The sequence below is a fragment of the Diabrotica virgifera genome, chromosome 1 (assembly GCF_917563875.1).
Source record: "Diabrotica virgifera virgifera chromosome 1, PGI_DIABVI_V3a".
Classification (NCBI taxonomy): Eukaryota; Metazoa; Arthropoda; class Insecta; order Coleoptera; family Chrysomelidae; genus Diabrotica; species Diabrotica virgifera.
Genome location: NC_065443.1, coordinates 188854397 through 188870554, shown reverse-complemented (window position 1 = coordinate 188870554; position 16158 = coordinate 188854397). Strand labels below are relative to the sequence as shown.

At 33.1% G+C, this 16158-nt stretch overlaps 1 protein-coding gene across 4 annotated transcripts in view; it reads left to right on the top strand.

The window, feature by feature from the left end:
• LOC114336873 (PDZ and LIM domain protein 3) overlaps positions 1 to 16158 on the top strand; it is a 189442-nt gene that overhangs the window by 152533 nt on the left and 20751 nt on the right. For 3 of the 4 annotated variants that reach the window (XM_028287266.2, XM_028287268.2, XM_028287265.2), the window contains 2 exons: positions 3424 to 3509; positions 5655 to 5805. In XM_028287266.2, the coding sequence (XP_028143067.1) occupies positions 3424 to 3509; positions 5655 to 5805 (237 nt within the window). Of the gene's footprint in view, positions 1 to 3423; positions 3510 to 5654; positions 5892 to 16158 lie in introns of all 4 variants that reach the window. The other variant, XR_003653490.2, reaches the window with a different exon arrangement.

The following is a 16158-nucleotide window of genomic DNA, read 5'->3' as shown; positions in this document are numbered from 1 at the left end:
CATACAGACTACTTCATGATAAGGAAAGAAAACGTACGTAAATGCAAGGACTGCAAGGTAATAGTTAGTGAGACATTAAGCCAACAACATAAGCTGCTTGTTCTGGACATCGAAGTAAAAAGCGAAACTAAACAAAAATATCGGAGAGGGCCACAAAAAATCAAGTGGTGGATGCTAAAAGATGAGAAAGAAGATCTATTCAGCGAAAGAATAGTAGAAAAAATATGTTGGAGCATGAAAGGAAGCCCTAACACAATTTGGAGAAAAATGGCCAATATTATTAGAGAGACGGCTATTGAAATACTTGGGAAAACGTCAGGAAAGAAGTTTGAGGATAAAGAGACTTGGTGGTGGTCAAATGAAGTACAAGGAAAAATGAAAGAGAAGGGAAAATTATATAAAAAGTGGCAAGAAACCAGATCGGACATAGATCTTTAAAACTATATGGTCGCCAAAAAGGAAGCGAAAGTAGCAGTAGCAAAAGCTAAAGCAGAAGCGTATTCAAACCTATACGATCAACTAGATACCAGGGAAGGCGAAGCAAAGATCTATAGAATAGCCAAACAGAAAGCAAAGAAATCAAGAGATGTTAATAAGATTAGATGTATCCGAGATGAAAATAATAAAATAATAATTCACAAAAAGGATGTCAAAAAGAGATGGAGAAAGTATTTTGACAGTTATTAAATTAAGAATTTGACAGACAACCGGTGGAGTTAACGGAGACAGTAACAGCAATGGTTACCAGAATAACAAACGAGGAAGTGGCTCAAGCGCTTCAAACAATAAAGAAAGGAAAAGCAGTCGGACCAGATGATATTCCTGGGGAAGTATGTAGAACATTGGGAGAGACAGGAATAAGTTGGCTAGCAAGTCTATTTAATAGAATTAATGAAGTTGGACAAATGCCAGATGAATGGAGAAGCAGTATATTAGAATGATATTAGTAGCTGTCTACAAAAACAAGGGATACATACAACAATGTACAAACTACAGGGCTATAAAACTACTTAGCCACACCATGCAAAATATGGGAGAGAGTAATTGATAGACAGATACGTGAAGAAGCCGAAATATCCGATAATTAATTTGGCTTTATGCAGGGCAGATCAACAACAGATGCAATTTTAATTGTAAGGCAATTGATGGAAAAATACAGGAATAAAGAGATCAACGCTCATATGGTATTCATTGATCTTGAGAAAGCATATGACAGAGTTCCTCGAGAGATTCTGTGGTGGGCACTCAATAAGAAAGGTGTCCCTGGCAAATATTTAAAGATTGTGAGAGATATGTATGAGGGAGTAACGACTAGTGTTAGGACAGGTGTGGGAGAGACTGATAAATTTCAGGTGAAAGTAGGATTACACCAAGGCTCGGTGCTTAGTCCATATTTATTCTCATTAGTTTTGGATCAGATAACAGCGAAACTACAGAGTAGCATTCCATGGTACCTAATGTATGCTGATGATGTAGTGTTAATAGGAAATAATGAAAAAGACTTAGAACAAAAACTGGAACAGTGGAGACAAGCTCTGGAGGGAAAAGGTTTAAAACTTAGTAGGACAAAAACAGAGTATTTGGAATGTTCATTTAAAAATGGAGTTACTACAGATAAAATCGTATCTTTGGATGGTGAAATGATTGTGAAAAGCAATAGTTTTAAGTACCTAGGATCGGTATTACAGAGTAATGGAGAAATAGATGGAGAGGCATGCAGTAGAGTTAGGGCTGGATGGATGAAGTGGAAAGAAGCGAGTGGTGTGTTGTGCGATAGAAAAATTCCAATGAAGCTGAAAGGAAAATTTTATAAAAGAGCCATAAGACCGGCTATGATATACGGAACTAAATGTTTAGCAGTGAAAAAGAAAGAGGAACAACGAATGCATGTGGCGGAAATGAGAATGCTTAGATGGATGAGTGGAGTGACAAAGAAGGATTAAAATAGAAATGAGTATATTAGGGGAAGTCAAGGTGTGGCACCAATTGATGTCAAAATGAGAGAGCATAGGTTAAGCTGGTTTGGTCATGTTCAACGTCGAGACGTTAATCACCCAATACGAAGAATTGCTGAAGTGCAGATTCCTGGAAGGAGTAGGAGAGGAAGATCAAAGAAGACTTGTGGAGAGATGATAAGGCAGGGCATGTTGCTAAAGGGATTAACATTGATATGACCCAAGATAGAATTGTGTGGAGAAATGCAATTAGTGATGTCGCCCCCGCATAGCGACAAGCCAAAGAAAATGATGATGATGATGATGATACCTTTCTCAAGTTGCTTCATTGCTCTAAAACTGAGATAACAGTTAAAATACAGTAGATATAGGTACAGACACAATACGCATGAGAGATGAGCGCACTAATAACCGGCAAAATAACGCAAAAGATGGAAAACATAATACGTTGCGAATCAAAAAGAGATGAAACTAGTGGAGGTGGAAACTATCGTTAAAAACGTAAAAATTGACATTACATTACATAGTTTTCCACCTTTGGACGTCTGTGGCTGGAATATTTTATAAAATTCTACTGTCACAGTGACAGTTGTCTTACTCCTCTGATACGTTTACAGGTGGAAAACTAAGTAATGTACCTAATGTTAATAGGTCTGGATCCCGCGTATGAAAAAAAGTTGATTATTAGCAAGCTGAAAATTTGTTAATAGCTTAAGGGTGTCTAGTCGGATAAACTTTGATATATGGGAACACTGGAACAGGGGCAGTTTTAATTGTGGAACAGGTTAAAAATTTGGAACGGTCAGACCACGAAAACGGCACATTTATTTTGTCCGACAGAACAGACTTAAACTCTCCGAACAGAGATTAAACTCTCATGCAAAAATCAGACTGCTATTTATCACCTGTCATAATTCCTGTCATTTGACATATTGTACATGTTCCACTCATTAAAACGCCCATTTGGTGATAAATAGCAGTCTTATTTTTGCATGAGAATTTAATCTCTTCTCGGAGAGTTTAAGTCTGTTCTGTCGGACAAAATAAATGTGCCGTTTTCGTGGTCTGACCCTTCCAAATTTTTAATCTGTTCCACAAATAAAACTGCCCCTGTTCCAGTGTTCCCATATATCAAAGTTTGTCCAACTAGATACCCTTAAGCTATTAACAAATTTTCAGCTTGCTATTAATAAACTTTTTTTTCATACGCGGGATCCAGACCTATAATTTTTACGTTCATAACGATAATTTCCACCTTCACTAGTTTCATCTTTTTTTGTTTCGCAATTTATTATGTTTTCCATGTTTTGCGTTATTTTGCCGGTTATTAGCGCGTTCATCTGTATATGTATACGCTCATACTGTATATGTATATCATATTCACAATTATTTGTATAATGCATGACAAAAACTAAGTAACGTAAATCTAAAGTAGTCTGGTATTTATTTTTAAAATTTTCTTTTCTAGCTTGGACATACAAATTTCAGTTCTCCTCGTAATCTGTACCGTGAATCAAATATCGATACTATGCAGAACCAAACGAGAAATAAATCGTAAGTATATCTAACTAAAGTTTTCTATCTAGCAGCCTTTGGTAATATTGTGAATGATACACGAATATTAAATACCAAATTTAGTGATAACGATAATGAAAAAAATGATCTAATGAACTATATAACTTACCACTTATTTGCTCTTCTAGGCTTTACAATGCTCGCCCAGCTCTTCCTCGGTACATGCATCGAGGCCTTAACTTCCTTACCCTCGGCTGCCTATTCCAGAGGCTTTCGAGTAAGGTCTGTCTCCAGGCACGTCAGAGCGAAGAGCCCAACGCTCTTCCTGAAAAGCTGGTCCGTCCTATGTAAAAGTTTACGGCTTTCCTCCAAGAACTAGACCACCTCAAGTACATTCTAATCAGTGGTGTCATGGCAAAATTAGCAGTGCGGGAACGCACTTTTACTAACTTTTTGACAAGTAAAATATTACTTGATGTTTTTTAATACAAATTACGTCTGCATATTTTAAAATGTATATGCATTTGCTTAATTCAAAAATATTTAAATTCTGGAATTGTTGCTTTTTATTTTATTTTAATTGTTGCTTTTTTCTTAATCAGTGCCGGAACGGCGCGGCGTTCCGGCGGGTTCCGGTACCATGACACCACTGATTCTAATGGTAAGGTATGAGTTTGTGGATGCACCTCAGTGCAGGCCTTTAGCTCATCACCCTCAACAATACTCACCCAATAGTTAGATATTGTGCCAACTCCACCACTTTCGAGCTACCGGGGTATCCAGGAGGCCTAAATACTTCTCTTTAAAGCGTCCCAGAACTTTGCCGTCGTTCTAATCGATGGATGCGTCAAAGGTGCGTCAAAAGGTGTGTCCAAAGATGGACAAAGATGCGTCATTTTTAGACTGCCCGTAAACATGTGGGCTACCCTACAACAGAAACCTTTGCCTTCGGTCATTCCTCGCTGAGGAGATCCGTGATCTCCTCAGGAGTTTTTTCTAAGGGCCCTCTAAAGTATAAAGGATCCATTTCCAATCCCAACAAAGTTCCAAGAGGAATCATGTCTTAAGAAGGGAGCAATCGTATACTGGCCCTTGACCTATCGAACATTATCGGCTGGCCGATAACTTGCGACGTGCTAGTCTAGTCAGAGAAGTAAATTGAGAAATTTCTATTGGTATCTAGAACCGGTGAAAATATAACTTACGTTCATAGAAATCGGCCCACTTAAAAATTTGGTGATTTTGTGATTAGTGATTTTTTAATATGTTATAGCCTGATTCTTTAGCAATACCGTTGTAATAATATTGTTGCTAAACAGGTAAATTTTCATTGTATACCGGGTGTACGAATCAAACTGTGTTTTTGTTCTCAAAGTTCGCATCACCCTGTGGAATATTTTAGCATTTATAAAATACTGAATTTAAAACCCAACTACAGCCTTAAGTTTTCTTAACATTCTTCTTTTGGTTCATTTGTTTATGTTGGATAATAAAAAAGTTAGGTACTTTAACAACTAGACATGTTCTTCATCAATACACGGTGTTTCTAAATAAGTGCGACCAACTTTAAGGGGTAATTCTGCATAAAAAATAATGACAGTTTGTTTTATAAACGTATGTTTGCAAATGTTTCATTTCCGAGATATGGGATGTTGAATTTTTTCTTACAAACTGACGATTTATTTATTGCTCTTAAACCAGTTGAGATACGCAAATAAAATTTGGTAGGTTTTAAGACATAGTTATTGAGGATTTTTTGACATAAAACTAGGAATTTTATATTCACCATTGGCGTGCATACGGATATAAACATTTTAGATACATCCCGAGTGCACGCCAATGGTGAATATAAAATTCTTAATTTTATGTCAAAAAATCCACAATAACTATCTCTTAAAACCTACCAAATTTTATTAGCCTATCTCAACTGGTTTTAGAGCAATAAATAAATTGTGAGTTTGTAAGAAAAAATTCAACATCCCGTATCTCGGAAACAAAACTTTTGCAAGCATACGTTTATAAAGCAAACTGTCATTATTTTTTCATGCAGAATTACCCCTTAAAGTTTGTCGCACCTATTTAGAAACATCGTGTATTGATGAAGAACATGTCTAGTTGTTAAAGTACCCAACTGTTTTATATACATATTTAATATTGGTTTCTATTAAATACCCCTAATTTTAGGCAAACACGTAGACAAGTAAAGTTTAATCCTGCCGAAAGCGAAACATACAAGGCTCTACAAGAAGAAGAATATGAATGTGATAATATCCAAGAAGTGACTGTTCCACCACAAAGTAAAGTGTATGCTCCAAACAAAACTATTCCCAGCAAGGTAAACAAGAACTAAATTGCTTTAGCTTACCCTGGCCAGCTTTGCAAATATTAAATAGTTTGGCTTTTTGCAGACCTATATAATGAGTAAGCATTTAAAATCGTTTAAAAGTTGTTTATCTGTAATGAAAGAGTTTTACAGTCACTTTCTATTACAAAAAATTTACAATTAAGAGGCTACATCAGCGCGTCATAAAAAAAAACAAAAAAATTTAAGTTCTATGAACTTTTAAAAGTGCACAACCGTGCGTCCGTCGCGTCGGCAGTACGACAACGACAGTGACATTAATATGATAAACTATAATACACAAGGGAAATAAGGCAAAAATATACCATGTTCGGGACACTTGAGTAGCCAGGTTGCAAATGGGTTTTTTGGGTACTATATACCTAATACATTATAAATACAAAAATGCCCGTCACAGTTTGGACGAGAAATTTAGTTATTAACAAATAAGTCAAAAATGAGAGTTCTTCGTTTAAATCGCTATAGGTAAAAATAGGGTAATTAAATGTCTTATTTATAATATTTTTCTTTTAGTAGAAGAGCCAAGGTTTAAAATAGAGTTTTTTGAATTTTAGTCCGATTATTTGTTGCTTCGGATATTGCAAAATAAAACTAAAATTTCGAAAATAAAAAATTTGCTATGACTTTTGCGAAAATGAATTTAGGACTTTCATATTGCATGAAAAGTTGAGTCAAACAGTCCATATATGCACAAAAAATATTAAGACGATGCGTCAATTAGTTTAAATTTTATTCAATTTGTTTATCCCAAAGAGCTTTTTTTCGCAATGTTATTGTTCAGAAAATAATAATGATACAGCAATTCTGTGAAATCAACATGAAAGAAGAATAGTCATATTTTCAACACATTTAAAAAAATCATTGAAAAGTCATTCTTATCACGTAGAAAACATTTTACTAAAATAGAGTAATTTTTGGCTTATAAATAGAGTTCGGAATTAAAAGCATAAAGAAACCCAAAAAAAGCGCTTAAAAAGCATAACGATTTTATGAAAAAAGGCATTTTATTATACAAAAAAAGCATGAAAATAAGCATATAAATTTTGACAAACCATTTTTTTAAGAAAATATATATAAGAAAAAATATACAGAGAGAGTCTGTAATTTGGAATAAATTCAATATCTCAAATACTAATTGTTTTTTTGAAAAATGCTCAGACCCGTCGATTAGTATTTCAAATTTTTCTTTTGACATACAATAATAATATATACAGGGTGTCCCAATTTAGAGATATGACGTCATCGTTAATTTTCTTAAATGGCAACACTGTCATTTTGATAGCTATTTTGATAGGGTGTATCAAGTTATACACAACTGCCAAATATTAAATTTTTATTCTCAACCATTTACAAGATAATAGTAAATAACAAAGTTATGTCTGTAATTTGGAATAAATTCAATAATTATAATACTAATTGTTTTTTTGAAAAATGCTTAGACCAGTCGATTAGTATTTCAAATTGTCAGTTTTGACATACAATAATAACGTATACAGGGTGTCCCAATTTAGAGATATGACGTCATCGATGATTTTCATAAATGGCAACACTGTCATTTTGACAGCTATTTTGATAGGGTGTGTAAAGTTATACACAACTGCAAAATTTTAAAATTTTTTCCCTACCATTTACAAGATAATAAAAAATAATAAAATTATGAAAAACAAGTAATCAAATAATAATTGAATTTAATTATTTCGAATAAACAAATGCTCATAACGTTGCCCATTGACAATTTAACAATTATTGAGGGCATCGTTATGAGTATTTGCTTAATTGAAATAATTAAATTCAATTATTATTTGATTACTTGTTTTTCATAACTTTGTTATTTTTTATTATCTTGTAAATGGTAGGGAATAAAAATTTGAAATTTTGCAGTTGTATATAGCTTTACACACCATATCAAAATAGCTATCAAAATGACAGTGTTGCCATTTAAGAAAATCAACGATGACGTCATATCGCTAAATTGGGACACCCTGTATACATTATTATTTTATGTGAATAATGACAATTTGAAATACTAATGGACGGGTCTGAGCGTTTTTCAAAAAAACAATTAGTATTTTAATTATTGAATTTATTCCAAATTACAGATATAACTTTGTTATTTTCTATTATCTTGTAAATGGTAAAGAATAAAAATTTAATATTTTGCAGTTGTATATAACTTTACACATCCTATGAAAATAGCTATCAAAATGACAGTGTTGCCATTTAAGAAAATCAACGATGACGTCATATCTCTAAATTGGGACACCCTGTATACATTATTATTGTATGTCAAAAAGGACAATTTGAAATACTAATCGACGGGTCTAAGCATGTTTCAAAAAAACAATTAGTATTTGAGATATTGAATTTATTCCAAATTACAGACTCTCTCTGTATATAATAGTTTCGGGGCCTATCACTTAAAACATTTTTGTATATCGAAAAGCTTCTTTCAACGTCCACGCTGGTTATCGGTGCATACTCAATTAATGCCATTTGCTGTTTATCCAAATATTTGGATATTTGGATTTGGATAAAACACTTTAAGATTTGATGCTGTTTTGATCATATCTGGTACAGCGTGGGAAAGCATTAGAATAGTAGTAGAATACTATTTTGTTGGTGGGCACAGCCTCGGGAAGATAAAAATTTGTTAAAGCTTCATTTACGAATCTTAAAACTGTATTGTTATTTGTTGCTTCTCGTTCTTTTAAGCACACTAAATAACTCTTCGTCAAGATTTCTTCGTTTTTACTTTTTTCTGGTTTCCTTGTAAACGCAATTAACATATTTTTTCGCAGAGTACTTTCATCCGGCACATGTCTTTGACAGTACTTTTCCAAAAATGGTTTAAAACTTTCATTTTGAAATTTATTTAGTGGGAGATCAGAGTCCACCATTGCACTGCATAGTATAGATCAAAATTAAATTGCTGCTGTTCACAAATGCAAAAATGATAATATTATTTTAAAAAGCACCAAATAAGCACAGTAATTCAAAAAAGGCATAAAAATTAAGAAAAAAGCAAAAAAGACAAAAAAAGTGGTGTCAAATGACTTATTTTTGCATAAATTGTTCATATTTAAAAAGAGAATAGTCCTGCTTGTATTATTTACCATAAGCATTATGCTTACAAATCCGGACTCTACTTATAAAAAATTTGAATAACTTTGTCAATATTGACTTTAGGCTAAAACTACAATGGAATTTGAATAACTGGTATTTTTATACGAATTTTCAAAGAAAAACTTTTCGCCTAGGTTAATTACGGTCAAAGTTAGCCACTTCTTTTATTTAATTGACGGCTACTTTGTTTATAACAATTAAGCAACCTAACTAGAGCCATTTTGAAGTTGAAGCTATATAGATATAGGTTATATGTAAAAGTTTGAGTAAACTTTTAAACTACTCCGAAACTAGGCCGTTTCGGAGTAGTATGGTAACTAACACTGTTACAGGAGAATTTGATGTATATAGAAGTAACTGCGAATTAAATAATAAAAGTGGCTAACTTTGAACCTAATTAACCTAAGCAAAAAGTTTTTTTCTGAAAATTCGTATAAAAATACCAGCTTTTAAAATCCTAAAGTAGATTTACTCTATAGTCAACATAAACAAAGTTATTCAAATTGTTTAGAAGCCAAAAATGACTCTATTTTACTAAGCTTTTTTCGGGGTGATAAAAACGACTTTTTAATGATTTTTTTCAACAATTTAAAAATATAACTATTATTCTTGCATGTGGTTTCCAGAGAATTGCTATGCCATTATTATTTTCTGAACAATAACATTGCGAAAAAAAAGCTCTTTGCGATAAACAAATTGAATAAAATTTAACACTAGAATGTCTGGCTTAGCATACCTACCTAGAAAGCCGGAAGGGATAATTTTGGCCCCACGTTATTTAATCAATTAAAACTCAGTTTAAAGAAATTAAATCAACTCTAGACGGTAGAATCTAATTTCATTTTTTACTTTTATTGTTTAACACATTCGCTGGCCATCAAAAACATTCGGAACACCATACAATTTGCAGTTTTTAACATTTGCCACACATTGCCTGGTTACAACCGTGGCAATGATTTGAAGTATGATTTCCTTTACAAACTATTTTCAACTGATATTTTTTTCGTTTTTGGATAGTAACAGTGATAGTTGTTGGTAGACCTGGTGTTGCTAGACGTAGTTCCAGATCTCGGGAGACAAGGTATGGGGTCCATAATTCTTCACACAGTCGAAGAATAAACTTACGGAAACTCAGTCTACTTCCAGTTATTTCTTTATAAATAATCCATGCATTTATTGCTTGCAAGTCAAGAGTATGATAAAACACGTACATAGGCCATCGTCTTGAAGTTGCTTTTGTAGTATAAAGACGCGTCATTTGGTCCTCTACACCAACAATTGCATCTTTGTGTTCACTTGTGTTCGCCAACAATTGTATCTTTATTACGTAAATGATCAGTACCAGTATAAGGGTAACCATTTACAATAAACGTACATAAATATAATTTTACCCATTCGACAGGAATTTGAAAGAAAGGATCGTCGAATTTACAGAAAACGATAATAACTTACACGGGGCCAATTTGGCCCCTTTAGACTTCTATGGTAGATTTGTTAAAAAAACCATTAAATAAATTTAATAAACAATATTTTTTTGTTTTAAATATGGCTTTGTATCAAAATATTAAAAGTCATGAAATATGAAAATATTATTGATTCAAATAAAAAAACTACAAAAACTTTAAATCGCAACAGGGGCCAAATTGGCCCCTCCGGCTTTCTAGCGTTAAGAGCTATTTTGCACTTTCCGAAACAAAAAAGGATCGGACCAAAATGCAAAAAGTGCCATTTTAAACCTTGGCTCATATACAAAAAGAAGAATATTATAAATAAGATATTTAATTACCCTATTTTTACCTGTAGCGAATTAAACGAAAAAAACTGCCATTTTTGACTCTTATTTGTTAATAACTAAGTTTCTCGTCCGAACTGTGACGAGCATTTTTGTATTTATATTGTATTAGGTATATAGTACCCAAAAAATCCATTTGCAACCTGGCTGCTCAAGTGTCCCGACCAGTCGCGTAACAAAATCTGTCGCCCCCCCCCCCCGCAGAATTAGAAATGGGCCCCCTTGAAAAATTACTGTGTCACAAAAACTTATATGTGTTATAGCCCAGTAAATGGACGTGAAATAAGGCGATATCGTGTAATTTTCAATGTCTACACCGAAGTGGTCCAGTCAATACCACTTTTCGAGTTATTTATGAGTGAAAATGTTCAACAATGTTCAACATTGTTCAACAAAAAACCACGTTTTCAGGCGGGTTTTCGCATATAACTCAAAAAGTAAGTACCTATTCGTAAGTAAGTAGCATCAAACATGTAGCTTACACAAAAATGAAGTCTATCGACCAAGTAAATGCAAATTTGTAGCTCATGAAGAATTGTTCTTATTTGTCAAATTCCAAATCAAATATTTCAACATGAAATAACCAAAAAATGGAGCATTTTCGGGGAAAACTCATTAAATTTTTTTAGTGTTTAAAATAAGTTTTAGGTATTTTTACTTTTTATAAAAATTTCATCAAATTTCATCATCAAAACTAAGCGATTAGGTACGCTCAAAATATAGTTAAAGTCTTTTTTTGATAAACAAAAATTGTGAAAATCTCTCCATATTTAGCACCTCAAATGAAACTAATCATTACCGCTTTAAAAATTACTTAACTTTTTTAAATGACCTGTAAGTTTCACCGGTTCAAAGTCCTTATTTTTGAATGGGTTTTATTTGAGAGGGCTCTAACGAATCTTTAATTACGAGTGTATACAAATTGTGAACAGCCATATCTTAAACAATTTTTGTTTTCCAGAAAAACAAAATAAAAGTAAAATATTTATAAAAGAGCAAAACCTACATTTCGTTACTCTTTGAGATTTTTCGTATCACTAATACAGGGCGGATCCAAGACTTCTCGTAGGAAGCGAGATATGTGTTTAAAACAAAAACATTTGAACTGCAAATTTTAAATTTATGTTATTGTAAATTCTCGAACTTTGAGCGTAACTCGCTTAGTTTTGATGCTAGACGCTTGCTATAAAATGCGATACAAATGCTATAAAGATAGAAATAAATCTCATTTTTAAACATTAAAAAAAGTTTCAATGAGTTTTCCCCGAAAAGGGATTCGTTTGTTGGTTATTTCACGTTGAAATATTTGATTTGAAATTGAACGAATATTTTCATGAGCTACAAGTTTCCTTTTACTGTGTCGATAGACTTCATGAATAGGTACACCATTTTTTTTTGTTTTTTATAAGATGCATTTTTGCTAAAAATATTTTTCGATAATTTTTCGATAATATTTAATTCGACGAAATAATTATTTTTTGAGTTATTTGCGAAAAACCGCCTTAATACGTGGTTTTTTGTTGAAAAATAAACATTTGCACTCGCAAGTCACTTGAAAAGAATTGACTTAGATAAAGAAGCTCTATAGAACAAAAGCTGCTCACAATTAGTCAATTTATCCATTTACGGACTTATTTTAAACGTATATTTTAACCCCCGAGAAGGGGTGACTTTCACCCCCCAAGTAAAAGCAACCAACGGCACAACTCCAATTTTGAAATGGAGGATAAGTAGAATCTAATACAAATTGTCTGGCAAATACGTCGTGTCGCTGATAATTACACTCCAAAACAGGCATTTACTCGGATATTAGTGTATTCATGCACTGTTTAGGACAACTTACATTTTTCATCTTTATTGGTATAGAATAAAATAGAAAGAACATTACTAAACGACTACATTATTACATAGGATTATTCTATGAGATGAACAATTTTCTTCGTGCACTACTATCAGCGAATATATCTACAATTTTATTAATACATACAATACATACATATGATACATTGTATCTATGTGATGGGCAACTTCGTTTTCAATACCGTAATTGATTCATTATACATTTTCACAGTGGCGTAGCGTGAGTGTCGGCTGCCCGGGGCGGAAGACAATTTTGCCGCCCTCTTATTTAGGTATTTTAATTTAAGGTTCACGCAGCAAAATGCAAAATTTTGACGCATGTCAAAATTTTCAATGTGTTTTAAATGTATTAATTTTTTTCGAATTCTGATAAAACTAATAAGTATTTTTGAAAAACTTAAACGCAGAATGAAAGACTACTTTATTGACGAGGGCCGAAAGTCCCTTAGAACAAATAAATAGTTTCTCTTGAATGAAATATTGGCAATTAAAAATCACACTAAATTATTTCTTTTATTTTCACCCTCGTAACTTATTCAAATAAGCACTATAGAAGTTTTGAGGGACTTTCGGCCCTCGGTAATAATGTAATCTTTCATTCTGCATTAAATTTCTCAAAAATAATTATTAGTTTTCTCAGGATTCGAAAAAAATGCATTACATTTAAAACACATTGAAAAAATTTGAGATGTGTCAAAATTTTGCATTTCGCTCCGTTCCCCTTAATGTAGGTATACTGTACTATACATTACAAACATTAATCATAGAAAACTTTTCGTCGAGAACAGTCATCATTATTTTGCATTATACAGGTCAGATTTTAAATAAAAAAGTTTTACAATAACGTTTATTAATACAAAAATTCTTTTACTTTAAGCAATTAGACACATTGATATAACTTGTTTACTAGGGTGGTTCGAAAAAAACTTTTTTTCTTATTTCAGATAGCTATAGTGCGCAAAAGTTGCCATTGGTATAGACTTGAAAAAAGCATTAATTATTATTTTTTTATTAATTTGTCTTCCGGTCGCGCAATGCCATCGAAGTTAGCAAAAATTGTGAAAAACCTTAATTTTTCATATTTTTTTTAAACGGGCCAGATGGTTTTAATTGCGTTCCTATACCGTGAATTAACTACTAAAAGTATGTAAAATCAATATAAATGTACTTATTATACATTTGTTTCATATCTTCCGGTCGCGCAACATAATACAAATTGAGTAAAATTAGTAGCTTTTGCAAAATTTCAAAGTTTGACTGTTTAGTACAATTTAATCATACGACTTTTAGAGATGCTATAGTTTAATTCAATTACAATAATATATTTAAAATCCAAGCATATAAGATACATTTTGATATTCAAGTGGAATTCGGTCGCGCAGCTTCGTCAAAAACAGCAGACTACTGAGAGGCGAGGCGATAGTGACGAATGCCAGCGAAGCTCGCGCAGTCACAAATAGAGATACATGTGGGAAGACCTCTACAATGGAGTATTTGTCTTCTCCATTACAACGAACTGCTATTCCGCCACCTTTTTCAACACTTAGATGGAAATTCAAGAGGCACTATAGGATATCCGGACCGATTGGAAAGACCCTACCTGATTGTGAAAGACTACCAGTTGTTGTTGATTTTAATCGTTGGCATCGCTGAGCGATGCAATAATGTGGTTCTAATATAGCCCTCTCTAGAACTGTGTCCACACACTTTACTTGAAGCTTCGTTCCTAGCTTAACGCATCTTTCAACTGCCTGTGTATGGCATGGCAAAGTATCTATACTCATAACAAGCTTGAAGTCATTCCTCACATACTGTTTTACCTCTTCATTAGTCATTGTTCTTAGCAGTAGAGGGGAGTCAGTGTACTGGTGTGCCATTTGATAATTTCGTAATACTATTTAGATTCAAAGTTTAAGTTTGGTGGTTTAAAGATTCTGATAGTCACTTTCAGATATTGCTTGATTTTCCTTCATGATACGCCTAAAGCCCAGCTCTCGGACATGGTTTCTGTCATCAGTTACCATAGCCAAAAGTAAATTTTCGGGATGGGCAAAGTAAGCATTCAGTTGTAAAACGAGATCAACAACTTGAAGCAGCTCTTCTGGTAAGTACCTTGAAGATTCAATGATTTTGTAATCATGTCTAGGCCCATCTGCGAATTTGTGGTTTATTTTTGTGGCAAACCACATAGGCATATTATAACATTTGAGAATGAATGTGACAATCTCTCTCAGATTTTCAGAAGGGTGCGACACACTGATGTAGAAACGCAAAACTCGGTTCAGTAGTAAGCCATCTTGAATGTGACGTTGGGCTAGGATCACGTACCCACTACAAAGTCTTCTGAACAATGTCCTGACTTGATGACTTCTGATATCTCAAGCAGGTACAATTATTGGTGCTTACTAAGAATACGCTTGTCAACTTTTGGAATTTCACAATCAATAGGATTAAAATCAATAAGTGGTAGTCTTTCACAATCAGGTAGGGCCTTTCCAATTGGTCCGGAATATCCTATTGGGCCTGTTGTATTTTCATCTAAGTGTTGGAAAAAGTGGTGGAATGGCAGTTCGTTGTAATGGAGAAGACAAGTACTCCATTGTAGAGGTATTCCCACATGTATCTTTACTTGTGGTTGCGCGCGCTGCGCTGGCATTCGTCACTTTCGCCTCGCCTCTCGGTAGTCTGCTGTTTTTGACGAAGCTGCGCTACCGAATAACAATTGAATATCAAAATTTATCTTATATGCTTGGATTTTAAATATATTATTGTAATTGAATTAAACTATACCATCTCTAAAAGTAGTATGATTAAATTGTACCAAACAGTCAAACTTCGAAATTTTGCAAAAACTACTAATTTTACTCATTTTGTATTATGCTGCGCGACCGGAAGATATGAAACAAATGTGTAATAAGTGCATTTATATTGATTTTTTTATACTTTTAGTAGTTAATTCATGGTATAGGAACGCAATTAAAACCATCTGGCCTGTTAAAAAGATATATGAAAAATTAAGGTTTTTCACAATTTTTGCTAACTTCGATGGTATTGCGCGACCGGAAGACAAATTAATAAAAAAATAATATTTAGTGCTTTTTTCAAGTCTACACCAATGGCAACTTTTGCGCACTATAGCGATCTGAAATAAGAAAAAAAGTTTTTTTCGAACCACCCTATTGTTTACCTATCAGTTAAGATGACCATCGACAAGCTTAAGTAAAATCAATTTTTAATTGGAACTAGAACGATACTATAATGTTATATTTTTTTTTATTGAAAAATAATATGAGTAATAGAATTAAAACAAAACTTCTGTCTTCAATTAAAAATTTATACCTACGTCTACTTTTTTAAGAGTAAAGTCTTTTATTGCACCGTCAATGTCTATCGCATCACACACCTCTTGCTCAATAGACAAAATAGCCAAATTAGTTAGTTTTAGGGTACTCATTGTCGATCTTAAATAATTTTTAATCAATGTCAATTTTGAAAAACTTATCTCACAGCTGGCATTGCTTATAGCAACTGTGAAAAATATTCGGAACATT